Genomic DNA, 19935 nt, shown 5'->3' with positions numbered 1-19935 from the left:
ATACTTAATCTATTCATCTACTTATCAATTTTTCTCATCAATCAAATTCAAACAGTGTGACTACATATTTGGTATATACATGTACAACTGTGTAATAAAATATTTGTGCTCTAAACCCAAGTTAAATTTTGTTTCCCACCTTTTCTCAGTGACAAAAGCTATGATGTCACAGATATGATGTTGCATGTCCTGGGCCTGTGACCTAAATATGCAAGTCACTATTCCTGAGTATGCCAGAATGAGTCAGAATGTTTCATTTTCTGATCTAGCAGCAGTATCCACGACAGAAGCATAAAATGGGTGGTCTATGGATTATTCCTGCTTTCCAAACAACAGTCAGAGTACACATCAAATACCTACCAGTGTAGCAGTTAACCTTGTTGCACTGGATACAGGCACCAACACCTCTCTGCTTGCAGATATAACATGTGAGTTTCCAACGTGCAGGAGGAATATTACTTATGCTGTCAATAGGCTCCAGGAAGACCTACAAAAGTCATTCAATAAATATGAAAATCATTTGCAACACAAGTTCAGATTTCTAAAATCTAAAATATATTTTCAATCCTACATATAAATTTCTTATGAGTGAGAACAATCTTATTTAACTGTATCAACTTGTTTCCTACTTCAGCATGGTAACATAAAAAAAATCTTACTCAAACTAACGTAAAAAAAGTACGTTATTTTCACTAAATGAGCATTTTTATATCAAAGCATCTGTTCCAATATGTGTAATAAACCACATACTATTCTACCATCTAAGTTGTTTTCCCATTTTCTATTAATGAGAATACAACCTATTCTTCAAGAGCATTTTCAAATCATAATGAAATTTTCATAACTCCAAGAATGTTCACTAAGGTGTAATCTCTAAATAGAAAATAATAAGGAAAGGCACAATCAATTACTTACAGTATTAGCAAAGCACACTTCTGGAATCCACATGGCACATACAACATGAGCCCAGCGGTTATCATCTGTTTGCTTGAAAGCTCCCCCTTTATTAGGACAGAGGGCACAGTCAACTGCTCGTGATGGAGACTGAAGACAACGACGACACAACCACTGACCTTCAGGAATGTAAGGGACTCCGTAGCACTCCTGAATATACATTCAAAATTAAAATTCTTGTAACATGGATTTCATGAAACCATGACTAATTCATAACAAAAAGTCTCATCAACAGCAAAAATTCATAAAGAAACTAATGAAGAATACAGTTTTATTTTCATCTAAACACTGCTGCTTCCAGTATAGCATTAACATTTAATATCTAGGGATTGATGAGGAGCCAGAACGCACAAGTAAATCCTATGAACCGTATTTGATGTCCTAACCTTCTATGCCCAAGGTACCAACTATTGTAAATTCATCCAAAAAACAGAAAGAAAATTATTCTTATGCTGTACCCATCACCATAAAAACACCAAACTTTATTCTGCTATGAACTGCCTGTGATCAAAATTGCACATCATATATATTTCAAGACAACAATATACCAATCTGATTTGATTTTTTTTTCAATCTGTAAAGAGCAAGAACCTAATGATTATTCAGCACTTCTTAGCAAGAAAAAGATATCTAAAACTTAAAACTACTGACAGAATTATATATCTTGGCTTTGTTTCCAAGATATTTAAAACCTCATATATTTAGGCTTCCTTTAAACAATTCATCAGTTTATTTACATTACGGAGTAAATCATAATTCACATATGACTCTGAGACTACTCACATCTGGCATTCCATCAGTATGTTTCAAAGTAACATTAAAACATGCAGTGTCAAATACTGAGACAGATCTTTCTATTAAGTGAAGATGAGTCAATATTGTATGGCCAATCTCAAGTTGACAGAGAACTGTCTTAAAGAGACAATTTCTGCTGAAAGAGGAATTTTTTTTTTTTTTTTTTGCTTTGTCGTTGTCTCCCGCGTTTGCGAGGTAGCGCAAGGAAAAAGACGAAAGAAATGGCCCAACCCACCCCCATACACATGTATATACATACGTCCACACACGCAAATATACATACCTACACAGCTTTCCATGGTTTACCCCAGACGCTTCACATGCCTTGATTCAATCCACTGACAGCACGTCAACCCCGGTATACCACATCGCTCCAATTCACTCTATTCCTTGCCCTCCTTTCACCCTCCTGCATGTTCAGGCCCCGATCACACAAAATCTTTTTCACTCCATCTTTCCACCTCCAATTTGGTCTCCCTCTTCTCCTCGTTCCCTCCACCTCCGACACATATATCCTCTTGGTCAATCTTTCCTCACTCATTCTCTCCATGTGACCAAACCATTTCAAAACACCCTCTTCTGCTCTCTCAACCACGCTCTTTTTATTTCCACACATCTCTCTTACCCTTACGTTACTTACTCGATCAAACCACCTCACACCACACACTGTCCTCAAACATCTCATTTCCAGCACATCCATCCTCCTGCGCACAACTCTATCCATAGTCCACGCCTCGCAACCATACAACATTGTTGGAACCACTATTCCTTCAAACATACCCATTTTTGCTTTCCGAGATAATGTTCTCGACTTCCACACATTCTTCAAGGCTCCCAGAATTTTTGCCCCCTCCCCCACCCTATGATCCACTTCCGCTTCCATGGTTCCATCTGCTGCCAGATCCACTCCCAGATATCTAAAACACTTCACTTCCTCCAGTTTTTCTCCATTCAAACTCACCTCCCAATTGACTTGACCCTCAACCCTACTGTACCTAATAACCTTGCTCTTATTCACATTTACTCTTAACTTTCTTCTTTCACACACTTTACCAAACTCAGTCACCAGCTTCTGTAGTTTCTCACATGAATCAGCCACCAGCGCTGTATCATCAGCGAACAACAACTGACTCACTTCCCAAGCTCTCTCATCCCCAACAGAAAGAGGAATGCCATATTTTAAAATCTTCCTTTATCCTCAGCCATGTGACATTCTTTTGGACTTCCAAGCGCCACATAGTTGCCATTTACATATAATTATTCATGTTCAAAAACCAATGCAAGGTATAACTCTAGCATATATATTACTGGGTATAGCTGCTCTATCATCAGCATCTGCTGCTTCATTACCACTCAGTAAACCAAAAACACTAGCAGAATTCTATATTGTTATGTTTTGAACTGATTCTTAAAGTTCAAGTCTTGAACTTTCTTTACTTGGGAAAGCACTAGATATGGTTGGTTGCATTCTGCAGTAAAAATGGAAGATTCTCTTTGTACTTTTCTTATAAGAGAGTCTTCTTCAACAACTACAGCAAAGCAAACACCATCACATTTTAAACCATAAGTATATAACATTATCCTGTTTGCATGATTAGTATGAGAACAGAAACAATGTTGCTTATACGTGTTTCCAACTAGTCACAGCAAAGGTTAGTCTCACAAACCTTCCAGGGAGGGAGCCAAGCATAACCTACTCCTTGAGTAGGCTAATTATTAACTGGTGCATGCTTCTTAATTACTTACTAAAATTCTACACACTCAATTGTCTGAACAGAAACACCTGTAATTTCAATCAGAAAACTGAAAAAACGTTTTGCATCAACTCTGAAAGTGCTATTTTGACTATTGTTCACAGTGGTAAAGTGAACTTAAGGAAACTGAAGAGTAAAATGCAGGTTATACAAAATAATGTAATAAGATATATAATTAATGCTCCTCCCAGTACCCACATCGCTTTTGATCAATTTAGTATGGCAAAGACAGGAATAAGTGGGGACTCTTTTACCGTGGCTACCTCCTTGATGGGAGTTCCCGGAGGGACCAGGCATCAGAGATACAGACTGATACATACACACATGCATATACCTCCCTCACCACCCTATCCATACACATAATACGCAGCCAATGTGACATCACACACCTCTGACATCAACCCACCTTCAACTTGAACCATTCATCCTACTTTCTACCTAATTGCATGCATGCCTTACTCTCTTCATAAAAACTTCTCATTGCTTCAAACAGCTTTCCTCCCACACCATATATTCATAGCACCTTCTATAGAGCATCTCTATCAACCTTATTTTACACTTTCTCCAAATCTATAGTCACATACAAATCATTGTGATTCTCTATGTATTTCTCACACATTTTTCAAAGCAAACAACTGATCCACACATCTTCGACCACTCTCGAAACCAAATTGTTCTTCCCCACACTCTGAAGCTCTGTGCATACTACCACCCTCAAAATCTCCACTCTTCCATAGACCCTACCAAGACAACTACAGGTTTAAGTCATTTTAGCAACCAATACTCCTTATACCCCTTACAAATCATGCTTTCCCTTAAAACATATGGTTTTGGTAATTCTACCTTAGACAGAAAAGATTACACCAAAGTTCAGATAGTATATGAAATCTTGGGAATTCAAGATATACCTCCAGCCCATCCTGTGCCACTTCAGTCAGCACTTGAAACATTTCACAATGGTAAGTTGACATGTTAACAGAGGTAAGGTACACAAATGCTATAACTTAATGAAAAGTACATTTACATCTAGATCTTTTATAACTAGCTTTGCCCAGTTTTCTAATGGTCTGACTACTGCCAAGCTTTAATTTTTCAAATTATAATTTTGTCAATAAAAAAGTGTCATGTCTCCAAAACTACCATTCTACCACAGTGTCCTGTTGCCTCTGATTTCAACTTAAAAAACACTTAACTAACCTGATGAACTGCCAAGTTGCACATATCACAAAAGAGTATTACATTGCTATTCTGGCATTCTCCATCCATACAAATGCAGCAAACAGCATCTTCATCAATAGGCACTCCAGAATCTCTACCAGAACACTGCGCCTGCAAACAAACAATCAATAATATTACACAAGCTTAAAATCTAGCTATCCATGACAGGTCAAGTTTCTATATAATATTCTCAAACATGCCAAATTTTGTATTCTCATACTTTGATGGAAACCAAAACCATCACGTAAGATAACTTACACCACAAAAACAATAATCACAAGTCCAATATTCAATACCAACAAAAATACAAAAATATGCCTGCTTGCTATCTAAATAAGGACCAGATACAGACTCTTCTGATCCTAAAACTTTTTGTCCTGTTCCTTCTCCCACCATAACAAAGTAACATCAGAGAAAAAACAAAAAACAGCATTTACACACATCCCCAACTTTAGTCTACCATCCTCAGATAAGCTTCACAGACCATTCTATGGTTTACCCTGACCACTTCAAATGTCTTGGTTCAGTACACTGACTGCACGTCTCCTAACTTATAGGTGGATCCCATACAATGTAACACTGGCTAACAATGCTTTAACACCCTCTAACAACTAGGGAACACATTTACTCCTTTATAATGCAAAGTTCTGCCTCTGATGCATCTTCACTGTGAAGGTGTAATATTTTAAGATTTATAGTTGTGATCCCCAAATCATGGACTAAAAACAAACAGCAAAGAACAAGAGTGAGCTTTGCACTACAAAGCTATCAGGAAAAAACATTCCATTAAATGAGGAAGCATACAAATGGATTCTTTTTTTTTTTTTTTTTTTATACTTTGTCGCTGTCTCCCGCGTTTGCGAGGTAGCGCAAGGAAACAGACGAAAGAAATGGCCCAACCCCCCCCCCCCCATACACATGTACATACACACGTCCACACACGCAAATATACATACCTACACAGCTTTCCATGGTTTACCCCAGACGCTTCACATGCCTTGCTTCAATCCACTGACAGCACATCAACCCCGGTATACCACATGACTCCAATTCACTCTATTTCTTGCCCTCCTTTCACCCTCCTGCATGTTCAGGCCCCGATCACACAAAATCTTTTTCACTCCATCTTTCCACCTCCAATTTGGTCTCCCTCTTCTCCTCGTTCCCTCCACCTCCGACACATATATCCTCTTGGTCAATCTCTCCTCACTCATTCTCTCCATGTGCCCAAACCATTTCAAAACACCCTCTTCTGCTCTCTCAACCACGCTCTTTTTATTTCCACACATCTCTCTTACCCTTACGTTACTTACTCGATCAAACCACCTCACACCACACATTGTCCTCAAACATCTCATTTCCAGCACATCCATCCTCCTGCGCACATCTCTATCCATAGCCCACGCCTCGCAACCATACAACATTGTTGGAACCACTATTCCCTCAAACATACCCATTTTTGCTTTCCGAGATAATGTTCTCGACTTCCACACATTTTTCAAGGCTCCCAAAATTTTCGCCCCCTCCCCCACCCTATGATCCACTTCCGCTTCCATGGTTCCATCCGCTGACAGATCCACTCCCAGATATCTAAAACACTTCACTTCCTCCAGTTTTTCTCCATTCAAACTCACCTCCCAATTGACTTGACCCTCACCCCTACTGTACCTAATAACCTTGCAAATGGATTCTATAATACCAAATTGGAATGGTAACATGGACTGAAAATGACTGGATGGTTCCTGGGGTCCCCTTGACCAACACCAAGTGACTGGGACACACCAAATTTCTTTTGACATAGCTCCTAAACCTGGTCTTTGTCTTGATCTCGCCTTCACTCCAGAACCCTCTATATGTTCCATTACCTACTAACCTTATCTCACATAAAATTAACAAGTTTCAATTATGCTAATTCCTTTCTTTCTTTCATACATGTTTGTCATTTCTCACAGCAGCATGGTAGCACAAGGAAGAAATGAAGAAAATGCTTCATTCATGCACATCCATTCTCTAACTGTCACATGTAATGCACCAAAACCACAAACCCCTATCCACAACCAGGCCACACAGACCTTTACATATTTTCCTACAAATGCTTCATATGCCCTGGTTCAGTCCACATTGTTCCAATTCATTCTATCTTGTGCATGCCTCTCATCCTCCAACATGTCCAGGCCCAGAGTATTTTAAATCTAAATAATTCCATCCCTCCATCTCCAATTTGGTTTTCCCCTTTTTTTTTTTGTCCTCTCCACTTCTGATAAATGTACTCTATACATCAACCTCTCCTCACTCATTCTCTCTAAAATAAACAATTCACTTCCAAATCATTAACATTGCAACCAATGGCCATCAAAGAATAATTCATGACTGGTAAAAGAACACTTCAGAATTCTACACCATAGAGGAACAGCCTTCCTGACTGTCAACATCAGATGTGAGCAATACCTGGAAGAACGATTCCTTTTCTAGCCTGTCCATGAGCAGTTCAAAAGTCTCCATCTCGACAGGCGGAAGCTCATCTACAGCCCTCTTCTCATTCATCAACTGCAACCAAGCACGATCCTCTTCATCCATGTCATATTCCACTTCCTCATCTAATTCTTCCAGACTCTTCTCAATAAATCTGCAAGTAATTATAACAACCATCTTTAATCAATTTTCCTTCACATATACGCAAATAAAAGTATGCAGTGCAATAGAGCTGAGAAGGAAAAAATGAAGCTCTTGGAACAAGACCTCAAGAAGTTACATTGATTTCAACTTTTAAGACATAAAACACTTTATAATTAGGATACGATGTACTGTCTTATGATGCTTTTTCTCTTAAGACATATAGGCAAAGCAAAATTTTACCTTTACATTTTGCATTCTAAAAGAATATCTTCTTTTCATAACAAAGAATATAAAAATCTAAGGTACTTGTGTTTCTATATTGCACATCTTAATCATGTCACAGCAAATCTTTTTCTCCACATATCTATTTTCTTGAACTAGGCCAAAACAGCAGCACACTAAAAACTGCCTGTTTTCAAAAAATAGCATAAATGAAACTTAATGAAAACAATATCATGAAATAACTTCAAGAGCAAAAAAATTAACTTACACAGACTATAACAAACTTCTTGCATACACAGTGCTCATAATTTTTCCCAATTTACAGGTGCTTTCAGGGCACCCATTATTGGCAATTTTAGGTAACTTGGAGAAAAGTTAGGTAAGGATGATAATGGGAACGGTGAAATAGAAAGTAGTCATGTTAGAAAAATTATTGATTGAGAGGGTGAAGGCATGTACAGAACATCAGATTGGGGAAGAGCAGCGTGGTTTCAGAAGCGGTAGAGGTTGTGTGGATCAGGTGTTTGCTTTGAAGAATATATGTGAGAAATACTTAGAAAAGCATATGGATTTGTATGTAGCATTTATGGATCTGGAGAAGGCATATGATAGAGTTGATCAAGATGCCTCTGTACAATGGCACTATGCAAGCATTCCGCCAATTCTCAGGCACCTCACCATGAGTCATACATACATTAAATAACCTTACCAACCAGTCAACAATACAGTCACCCCCTTTTTTAATAAATTCCACTGCAATACCATCCAAACCTGCTGCCTTGCTGGCTTTCATCTTCCGCAAAGCTTTTACTACCTCTTTTCTGTTTACAAATCATTTCCCCTAACCCTCTCACTTTGCACACCACCTCGACCAAAACACCCTATATCTGCCACTCTATCATCAAACACATTCAACAAACCTTCAAAATACTCACTCCATCTCCTTCTCACATCACCACTACTTGTTATCACCTTCCCACTTGCCCCCTTCACTGAAGTTCCCATTTGTTCCCTTGTCTTACGCACTTTATTTACCTCCTTCCAAAACATCTTTTTATTCTCTGTGGAAGGTATTAAGAATATATGGTGTGGGAGGTAAGTTGTTAGAAGCAGTGAAAAGTTTTTATTGAGGATGTAAGGCATGTGTACGTGTAAGAAGAAAGGAAAGTGATTGGTTCTCAGTGAATGTAGGTTTGTGGCAGGGGTGTGTGATGTCTCCATGGTTGTTTAACTTGTTTGTGGATGAGGTTAGGGAGGTGAATGCAAGAGTTTTGGAAAGAGGGGCAAGTATGTGGTCTGTTGTGGATGAGAGAGCTTGGGAAGTGAGTCAGTTGTTATTTATTTTGCTTTGTCGCTGTCTCCCACGTTAGCGAGGTAGCGCAAGGAAACAGACGAAGGAAAGGCCCAACCCACCCACATACACATGTATATACATACACGTCCACACACACAAATATACATATCTATACATCTCAATGTATACATATATATACACACACAGACATATACATATATACACATGTACATAATTCATACTGTCTGCCTTTATTCATTCCCACTGCCACCCGCCACACATGAAATAACAACCCCCTCCCCTCTCATGTGTGTGAGGTAGCGCTAGGAAGACAACAACGGCTACATTCGTTCACACTCAGTCTCTAGCTGTCATGTAATAATGCACCAAAACCACAGCTCCCTTTCCACATCCAGGCCCCACACAACTTTCCATGGTTTACCAAAGATGCTTCACATGCCCTGGCACGTCAATCCCGGTATACCACAATGTTCCAATTCACTCTATTCCTCGCACGCCTTTCACCCTCCTGCATGTTCAGGCCCCGATCACTCAAAATCTTTTTCACTCCATCTTTCCACCTCCAATTTGGTCTCCCACTTCTCCTCGTTCCCTCCACCTCTGACACATATATCCTCTTGGTCAATCTTTCCTCACTCATTCTCTCCATGAGACCAAACCATTTCAAAACACCCTCTTCTGCTCTCTTAACCACACTCTTTTTATTACCACACATCTCTGTTACCCTATTATCACTTACTCGATCAAACCACCTCACACCACATATTGTCCTCAAACATCTCATTTCCAGCACATCCACCCTCCTCCGCACAATTCCATTCATAGCCCATGCCTTGCAACCATACAACATTATTGGAACCACTATTCCTTCAAACATACCCATTTTTGCTTTCCGAGATAATGTTCTCGACTTCCAAACATTCTTCAAGGCTCCCAAAATTTTCGCCCCCTCCCCCACCCTATGATTCACGTCCACTTCCATGGTTCCATCTGCTGCCAAATCCACTCCCAGATATCTAAAACACTTCACTTCCTCCAGTTTTTCTCCACTCAAACTTACCTCCCAATTGACTTGACCCTCAACCCTACTGTACCTAATAACCTTGCTCTTATTCACATTTACTCTCAGCTTTCTTTCACACACTTTGCCAAACTCAGTCACCAGCTTCTGCAGTTTCTCACCTGAATCACCCACCAGCGCTGTATCATCAGCAAACAACAATTGACTCACTTCCCAAGCTCTCTCATCCACAACAGACTGCATACTTGCCCCTCTTTTCAAAACTCTTGCATTCACCTCCCTAACAACCCCATCCATAAACAAATTAAACAACCATGGAGACATCACACACCCTGGGGATAGGGGAGAAAGGGGAGAAAGAATACTTCCCACGTATACCCTGTGTGTCGTAGAAGGCAACTAAAAGGGAAGGGAGCGGGGGGCTGGAAATCCTCCCCTCTCCTTTTCTTTTTATTTTCCAAAAGAAGGAACAGAGAAGGGGGCCAGGTGAGGATATTCCCTCAAAGGCCTAGTCCTCTGCTCTTAACGCTATCTCGCTAATGCGGGAAATGGCATTATCCCTGGGGATAGGGGAGAAAGAATACTTCCCACGTATTCCCTGCGTGTCGTAGAAGGCCACTAAAAGGGGAGGGAGCGGGTGGCTGGAAATCCTCCCCTCTCTTGTTTTTTTTTAGCTGTTACTCGTTCTTTATTAATTCTCTAACGAGACCTCACATAACTCTACAATGCCTGGTAAGGGGATCTCAAGTAGAGCTACAAAAGCTTTCATGCTAACAATCAAATCTCAGCTCATCTATAATAGTGGCACAAGATGCCTAGGCCCTCCTTATACAAAAACTACACAAGTTCTTCTGTTACCCTTCAGAAGGCATGCACAGAATGTGACAGCAGAGTGCTGATTAAAGATGAAATCAAGCAGTATTTGGTTAATAGAGACAGGAGTCTGGCAATCAAGATAATAATCTATTTGAGGATGAGAAAAAGAATTAAGTGCACCAAAGTACTATTCAAATAAAGTGGTTACAGTTGAGAAATGTCATCACTAGCTAGGCTGTGCTGCACATGGCTCTATCTCAACAATATGATACCACCAGAAGTATCTATTTCTCTAAGAAAAAGTTGATGCCTATTTCACTTGTTTCTTTGTTGTTCTCTTACTGTTATATAATGTTCTTTCATTTCAAGAGAAAAATTTTTTCCATTTACTTGAAAAACATCTATTTTTCAGAAGCAAGAGGAAATTCATGTAATTGCTGAGGAGGTTAAGTACAGAACTGTAGAAATGCCTTGGAAACTGACCTGTAATAGTTAGAGGGCTGTGGAGGAGCATCTGGAAGGTTCTTGTAGTAATCTTCAATTATCCTATAAGATGCTTCAGGAAGCTTGTTAGTCTTTTTCTCTTCAATGGTGTAGCGCTGAACATCCACTCCTCGATCCTTGTCACCTGTCCGTGCCTGTTTTGAATTCTACTGTCAAACTTAACGTACTACATCTCCCTTAAAGTGATACTATCACAATCATCAACTCTACACCATGAAGCAACTGCTAGATTAGCTATTAATCTATTCGGGCATTCCCTCAAAGGGGTGACCACGGCAAAATAATTTCTATAACTCCAGGTTATTTAATGTATGTATGACTCATGGTGAGGTGCCTGAGGATTGGCGGAATGCGTGCATAGTGCCATTGTACAAAGGCAAAGGGGATAAGAGTGAGTGCTCAAATTACAGAGGTATAAGTTTGTTGAGTATTCCTGGTAAATTATATGGGAGGGTATTGATTGAGAGGGTGAAGGCATGTACAGAGCATCAGATTGGGGAAGAGCAGTGTGGTTTCAGAAGTGGTAGAGGATGTGTGGATCAGGTGTTTGCTTTGAAGAATGTATGTGAGAAATACTTAGAAAAGCAAATGGATTTGTATGTAGCATTTATGGATCTGGAGAAGGCATATGATAGAGTTGATAGAGATGCTCTGTGGAAGGTATTAAGAATATATGGTGTGGGAGGAAAGTTATTAGAAGCAGTGAAAAGTTTTTATCGAGGACGTAAGGCATGTGTACGTGTAGGAAGAGAGGAAAGTGATTGGTTCTCAGTGAATGTAGGTTTGCGGCAGGGGTGTGTGATGTCTCCATGGTTGTTTAATTTGTTTATGGATGGGGTTGTTAGGGAGGTAAATGCAAGAGTTTTGGAAAGAGGGGCAAGTATGAAGTCTGTTGGGGATGAGAGAGCTTGGGAAGTGAGTCAGTTGTTGTTCGCTGATGATACAGCGCTGGTGGCTGATTCATGTGAGAAGCTGCAGAAGCTGGTGACTGAGTTTGGTAAAGTGTGTGGAAGAAGAAAGTTAAGAGTAAATGTGAATAAGAGCAAGGTTATTAGGTACAGTACGGTTGAGGGTCAAGTCAATTGGGAGGTGAGTTTGAATGGAGAAAAACTGGAGGAAGTGAAGTGTTTTAGATATCTGGGAGTGGATCTGGCAGCGGATGGAACCATGGAAGCGGAAGTGGATCATAGGGTGGGGGAGGGGGCGAAAATTCTGGGGGCCTTGAAGAATGTGTGGAAGTCGAGAATATTATCTCGGAGAGCAAAAATGGGTATGTTTGAAGGAATAGTGGTTCCAACAATGTTGTATGGTTGCGAGGCGTGGGCTATGGATAGAGTTGTGCGCAGGAGGATGGATGTGCTGGAAATGAGATGTTTGAGGACAATGTGTGGTGTGAGGTGGTTTGATCGAGTAAGTAACGTAAGGGTAAGAGAGATGTGTGGAAATAAAAAGAGCGTGGTTGAGAGAGCAGAAGAGGGTGTTTTGAAGTGGTTTGGGCACATGGAGAGAATGAGTGAGGAAAGATTGACCAAGAGGATATGTGTCGGAGGTGGAGGGAACGAGGAGAAGAGGGAGACCAAATTGGAGGTGGAAAGATGGAGTGAAAAAGATTTTGTGTGATCGGGGCCTGAACATGCAGGAGGGTGAAAGGAGGGCAAGGAATAGAGTGAATTGGAGCGATGTGGTATACCGGGGTTGACGTGCTGTCAGTGGATTGAATCAAGGCATGTGAAGCGTCTGGGGTAAACCATGGAAAGCTGTGTAGGTATGTATATTTGCGTGTGTGGTCGTATGTATATACATGTGTATGGGGGGGGGTTGGGCCATTTCTTTCGTCTGTTTCCTTGCGCTACCTCGCAAACGCGGGAGACAGTGACCAAGTATAATAAAATAAAAAAATAACTCCAGTGCCACTTATTAGCCTTTAATGCCTCACTATTAACATGCCAAAGCAGAAGGCAACTCCAGCACAATGTTTTCAAAAGCTCCATCCTCCTACTTTTCCCTATTCCTGCCTAATTTTCCAATCTACAACTTTTACCTAGCACTCCTACCCACTACTTCTACAGAATGTTTCAACCTAATGTTCCTGTCTAATTTCATATCTACAACTTCTATCTACTGCTCCTATCATTTTTCCAGAAGGCAAGGCTAGTGCACAGTGCTCACCCAAGGATAATCTAGAGTTATGAAGAATGACCTGTGTGAGTTAAGTGTTGTCAAGTGTTATGCATCATGAGGAAAGATTGTACATTTGTGGATAGAATGCCAGCAGTCCTTGTGTGCGTGAGGCAGAAAGAAAAGACAGCTATCTGAGTCAAAGGCGTGCAACTTGAGGACCACTGAAGTGCTAGTTCACTATGCAGCCGTCAATTCCCAATACCCAAGCAGGTAGTTCTGGTAACATACCTCCCTGGTCACAATCAGAAAAGATATAAAAAAACAATGACTCATCTGAGAATTTCATATAACAGGTGTGAACAAAGGTAAATATAACAAGAATGACTTTTGAATTATGAAAAAAAATTATCTAAAAAATTTCAGTAGATTTCACATCTAACCATTTTTATGAATTGCTGAGTCAAAGGCACTTTGAATATATGGTTTGGAGAAAAAGTTACTGAAAGCAGTGAGAGACTTCTTTCAAGAAAGTAAGGCCTATATGCAGTTAGCACAAAAGGATTGTAAGTGGTTCCAGGTGAAGGTGGGTTTGCATCAAGGGTGTGTGATGTTACCATGGCTGTCTAATCTGTGTATGGATGAGGTGGTGAGGGAGGTATACGCAAGGGGTCTGTTCCTGGTAGAAAAGTGCAGGTCTGCATTATGCAGCTGGTGTTGGTTGTGTGGGGGGTATTACCACATTAATTTTTATGGATGAAACAACCTTGGTGGTAGACTTGAGTAACTAACAGCAGAGGCTGGTGAATGATTTTGGAAGTGTGTGAAAAGTTGGAAGTTTTAATGAGAATACAAGCTGGGTTATGAAGTTTTGCAAGGGGGAATGGGAACAGGCTGATTTAAGTGATAGTCTGAATTAAGAGAACCTGAAGGAAGTGGTGTGTTTTAGATACCTGGTGGTAGAAATTGCAAAACATAAAACTGCATGCTGAAGTGAGTCATGGGATGGGCGAGAGGGTAAAGGTCCTGGGTGCAATGAATTCAGTATATATGGAAAAAGGTCAATGTCTGTGAAGGCAAAGATGGATTTGTTCGACGGTAAAGCAATCAAGACAGTGCTGTATGCCCATAGGTATAAGTCATGGGCCCTAAATATAAAAAGAACTGGAGAGAGGATGTGTTGGATATGAAATGCTGAAGGACAATATGTGGGGCAAGGAAGGTAAACCATGTATGGTAAGACAGTGTAAAAAGAGGTGTGGTAGTAACTTGAGTAAGACTGAGAGCTAAATGGTATATGCTGAAGTGGACTGGACATATGAATAAAATAAATGAAGAGAGACTAAGAGGATATATATGTGTCTGAAGTGGAGGGAACAAGGAGTAGGGGGAAATAAAGAAATGAGAGGATGGAGTGAAAAATGCTTTAACTTGCCAGGGTATGAACATGCAGGATGGTGAGAAGTGTGTAAGGGATAGAGCATATTGGAACAGTGGATGCATAGGGTGGCATGCTGTCAGTGGGCTGAGCTGGGGCATATGAGTGGTCAGGGGAACCAAGAGAAAGGTCTGTGGGATTCGGGTTTTGGTACATTATACATGACAGTAAGAGAAAGGATGTGAGCATATGAAGACATTTTCATCTCTTCTTGGCACTCTTCATCAAGTAGAGAAATGGCAAAATAATATAAAATGTAGAAGGACAGGCAAGTGCATGCTTGGGTAAAGATGAATATGTCTGAAGACACAAGTCCCGACAGTGTTGTATGGATATGATTCTTGGGTCATGAAACTAACCATGCACCACAGACCTCTCCACGGCTTACCCCAGATGCTTCGCATGCCCTAGTTCAGTCCATTGAAAGCACATTGACCCCTGTATGCCACTATGCATTCCTCATAAATATGCCTCTATATACCACCTTAAATCCCACCTTTTATTTCATACTATTTATCTCCAATCTCCACACTTTCTGACCTTAATGAATGAACTTTTCCAACAAGTTTTACGTCTATCTTGTCTAAGCACTCCAACCTAAATATACCTTTGGTGTCTTCTGTTGGGGTGTCTTAGGTAGTGGAGTAGTGGGTACATTGGTCTTCGATGATGGAGCCTTAGACGTTGGAGTCTTGGGCAAGGGCTTGATGGAAGGTGTTCGTGCTTGCTCTTGTGGGGGAGGCTCCTCTACAATAGGGGGCATTGATGCTTCATAATCCTCCTGCAAAGATGGATGAGCTTTTATATTTGTTTAGCTATCATCCATAATTTCAGTAAATAAAGAGAGAAAGCATAGTTTGATATGATTTCTCGTACTTCTTACAGAAAAATATCTAAGACATTTCCCATAATTCACTTTAGTGAAATGTTTCATCACTCTTCACTAAACCCTCTCATGTAAACAAATAACCATGTTCTTCATAATATCTATAAAATACTTTATACCAATTTCTTCAGAGGAAGCTTTAAGTAAACTTAACTAAAAATACAATTTCATTATGAAAATGTTAGTGCCTTAATTCAATAATTTTCATCTTTCACAAATCAAAGCATTAATTTTACAGAGAAAAAAGTAAATCTGTTCTACATAGCTAATTTGTTACATCCTGAACACTGATATCCGTGGTTCATAAAAGCTACAAGTGAATAAAATCCATTTCTGCTATAAACCACCTATCTACATCATAAACTTCAGAACATATATCATCACAACACACCTTAGACAGTATTTCTATAGGGTCGTAAACAGACAGCCGTGTCAGTTTCCCATCCACCTCGAACTCTACAGCTTTCATATCATGAGAGTAAGGTATTGATGGTGGTTCTGGCTCCTGGTTTGCAAGTGGGGATGGTGGCCGCTTCATATTTTTCTTCCGAGCTATACAATAAAAAAATTCAATCTTATCATAGCTCATTTCAAAATATCTATTTAACACATTACATACAGACATCAAGTAGATACCCTCACTCATATCTGTTTACAACAGATCCCATAAAAAAATTTCCAACTTACAAATTTCATATCCCACATTCAAAGTTCAAAGAAACCTTAAGAAACTTTCCAAAAATCTTCAATACACATCAGACACTCAAGTGTCAATGACCCTACAAAAATTCTATCGCTCACTGACGAATTCTCTATATTATTTTGACTTAAACAAGAGTACAAAAAAAGTCATGCTGAAACTGAAAAGAATAAGAAATGCATGCTTAGAAATAAAAGTTGTGGGAAACGACAGGTTTCTGCACTCTGGGAGGAGAGTCCAGTCCAGCCCAGTCTATTCAGCTTTACTCAGATATATGCTCAGCTACCCTAACAATTATCAAGTACTCTGAACAAGTATCTTCCAATGATTTTCAACCCACAATAAATATAAAATAAGCCTGAAAAACAGTTACAAAAACTTGAAAGGAATATCATCAAAATAGCATTCGGAGCACCTCCTTAGCAACAGGTTTGAAAAGAAACATTTTCCACTTGCGACAATTAAAAATTAAGGTACAAGTTCAGATAACAACATGTAATACCTTGTTGTTGTTGTGACAGATCTAGAAAAAAAGATACTTCATATTCTTATGTATAAAATATTCTTTTTCTTTAGTAAAAAAAATATTTCAGGATAATTTAAAGTATTTCATTTCTCATTTGTGGGCAGTAGTTGGAAATCAGCCACTAACCAGGCAGGTATGTCACTGGTTCTATCTCCCAGGGTATCGAGAATACTGCACATATATTCCTGCATGAGGTAGGAGACTGAAAGAGGTGAAGGGGGGGGGGGGGAGCCTCCCTTGTGTTTTATTTTTCCAAAAGAATGAATAGAGAAGGGGGGGAGGGGGGGGCAACAGAGGATTTTTCCCTCTTTGACTTGGTCATCTGTTCTTGATGCTACCATGCAAATGTGGAAAATGGCATGTATGAAACTTTTTTACCTTTCTTCCCTTAACAAAGTAGCATCAAGAACAGGAGACTGAGCCTTAAGAAAAATATTCTCCTATAGAACTTCTTTTATGAAAAAAAGGCTAAAATCATAAAGCAAGAAAATAATGAACAATTACAAAGACTGGGGACTAAAAAAGATAAATAGAAGGTGTGACAGTAAAGTTATTACAAAAAATCTGAGAATATCTTTTTAGTTAACTTATTTTCTCTACAAAGCTTTCTTACACATCAAACCTATGAGTCACTGTTTTGTCACTACATCTTTTTACTTTACTTGTTACCTTCATTCACTTCCCATATCTACTGCTGTAAAGACATTTAAATCTGGTACATATAAAAACCAAGATGACAGTTTTTCCAGGTCTTACAAAACTAACCTTCAAAAAATCAGCCTTTTCAATTACTGTAATGGAACATATGAAGAAAAGTTAAAAGAAAAATCAGCTAAACTTACTTTATCTGTCACTGTACAAACATTTAAGTTTGGCACGCTGTACACACTCAGTTTTTCACATGTTAGCTGATTTTTGATGACTCAACCATCTTTGTCTCGTTCCTGACATCACCAATAGATAACCGATACGTGAGGATCATTATCAAGAAAAATTAGTGCACCAAAGACTAACACTTTATATGTCATGGGAAGAACATAGATCCCTGGTGATCACTCTCAACTTTCAAAATGCAGACCCCCAGTAACCACTGTTAATAGGTTACTACTAACCATTCATGCCTGTTTTGTATTCCACAGGTTTTTTCTAAAATAAAACAAAATGTTAAAACAATGTAAAAGACATGGATGCTACAACTAATGAAATGATTTACAACTCGCCTGACTTTGGAGTAACAACATTCGGAGGAGGATTTTCATGGTCATACGTTGTCATGTGATGCTGGATCCCTGCCAAACTGCGGTAAACCCTGCCACATGAGGCATGGGGGCACTCATATGGAGGTTTGGTCATGCGACAGTGGTCCAGGAACTGGTCCATATCATAGCCAAGGCCTAGCCGAGGCATGATGATTGTATTTCAATCTGAAAAGAACCACATTCTGATATACTATTGATTTTGCTGGTTGGAGAACTGAATTCATATCTAAACTTTCTTAAATGTATTTCATACAGTACACATAATGTCCAAAAGTACTGAATGATAAAAAAGAAAAAATATATAGTTTTTCAGTCATAAACTATACAGTATATATAAAAACAATTTTGAAATGTCCAAAAGTACTTAATGTTAAAAAAATAAACAGTATTTCATTCATATACCTACAACTTTTTTTTATAAAAAGAAACATACAACAAGCAGCAAAATAATAGGCTTTGAAAAATCCTACCTAACCAAACAACACATTTACCCCCTTTCATAAGAAATTCAACTGAAATACAATCCACTACAGCCATGTGCCACACTTCATCTCAAGCAAGGCTTTCATTACCTCTTCTCTTTTCATCAAAACATTTGCCATGACTCTCACTTCACATACCTCCCCAACACACACATCCTATAACTGCCATCCTATTATCAAACACACTCAACAATACTTCAAAGTATCTACTCCACCTCCTCTTCACCTCATCAATGCCTGTTATCACTTCCCCATTTGCCCCTTCATCAATATTCCCATCTGTTCTCTTGTTTTTCCCACACTATTGACCTCCATCTGAAATATCTTCCTAATCTCCCTGAAGTTTGCTGATACTCACTCACCCAAACTCTCAATTGACCTCTTTTTCATCCCCAGAACTTTACTCGACCTCCTGCTGTTTTCTCTTGAACATCTCCCAATCATACAAACTACTACCCTGTAAGTACTAACTGTGCACCTCTCTTTTCTCTTTCAGCAGCAGCTTTCATTTCATCAAACCACCACTCTGCTCTCTAACCTATCCATCTCCAACCACCTGCATACCACACTCTTCTCTTGCACATGCCAGCACTGCTTCCATAAATACCTCCCATTCCCCACCTACTCTCCTAACTTTGTTCCCTCTCACATTTTGCCATACTCCAATCAATTTCTTACTGCTCTCTATCCCAGCCATCTCCCACCTCCAGCATACCACAATCATCTCTGGCACATACCAGTAATGCTTCCATAAGTACCTACCAATTCTCACCAAATCCCCTAACTTTGTTTACTCTGAAATTTTGCCATTCTCCAGTCAATCTCTCCTGGTATTTCTTCACACAATTCTCTTTTCCAAGCTCATTTACTTGAACCATCCTCTTCTCACCTATATCTTCCTCTTTTCCGAGACTCTAATTTCCTCAACCAAGTAACAATCAGATGTCCCACCAACTGCCCCTCTCAGCACATAAAACATCCCGGAGTCTCTCTTGTGCACACCTATCAATTAATATGTCATCCAATGGTGTCCTCTGACCATTTATCCAACTCATCCATGTATGCTTGTGTATATCCTTCTTTTCAAACCTACCATTCCCAAGCATTAGTTTACCTTTTCCATTCACCTTACCATAAACCTTATGTTCCTGAGTTATGCCTTCAACTGCCACATTAGTCACTTTCACATTTAAATCATCTACCACTTACACCCAGTCTCTTGCATCAAAACTGCTGACACAGTCGCTCAGCTGCTAAAACATTCATCTCTCATCATCTGCTTGTGGGCTGTGCATAAACATTAATGATCAC

At 39.5% G+C, this 19935-nt stretch overlaps 1 protein-coding gene across 1 annotated transcript in view; it reads right to left on the bottom strand.

Moving 5' to 3' along the window:
• Positions 1–19935, bottom strand: part of Br140 (bromodomain-containing protein 140) — a 115389-nt gene that overhangs the window by 92279 nt on the left and 3175 nt on the right. Inside the window, exons 2-9 of the mRNA XM_071693993.1 lie at positions 18104–18307; positions 16049–16209; positions 15379–15552; positions 11195–11349; positions 7170–7347; positions 4701–4832; positions 916–1104; positions 361–487 (exon numbers count right to left, since the gene is read on the bottom strand). Coding sequence (XP_071550094.1) covers positions 361–487; positions 916–1104; positions 4701–4832; positions 7170–7347; positions 11195–11349; positions 15379–15552; positions 16049–16209; positions 18104–18290 — 1303 coding nt within the window. The 5' untranslated portion in view covers positions 18291–18307. The remainder of the gene's footprint in view (positions 1–360; positions 488–915; positions 1105–4700; positions 4833–7169; positions 7348–11194; positions 11350–15378; positions 15553–16048; positions 16210–18103; positions 18308–19935) is intronic.

The sequence above is a fragment of the Panulirus ornatus genome, chromosome 56 (assembly GCF_036320965.1).
Source record: "Panulirus ornatus isolate Po-2019 chromosome 56, ASM3632096v1, whole genome shotgun sequence".
Lineage (NCBI taxonomy): Eukaryota > Metazoa > Arthropoda > Malacostraca > Decapoda > Palinuridae > Panulirus > Panulirus ornatus.
The sequence above is the reverse complement of the archived record's forward strand: the minus strand, read 5'-3'. Positions and strand labels throughout refer to the sequence as shown.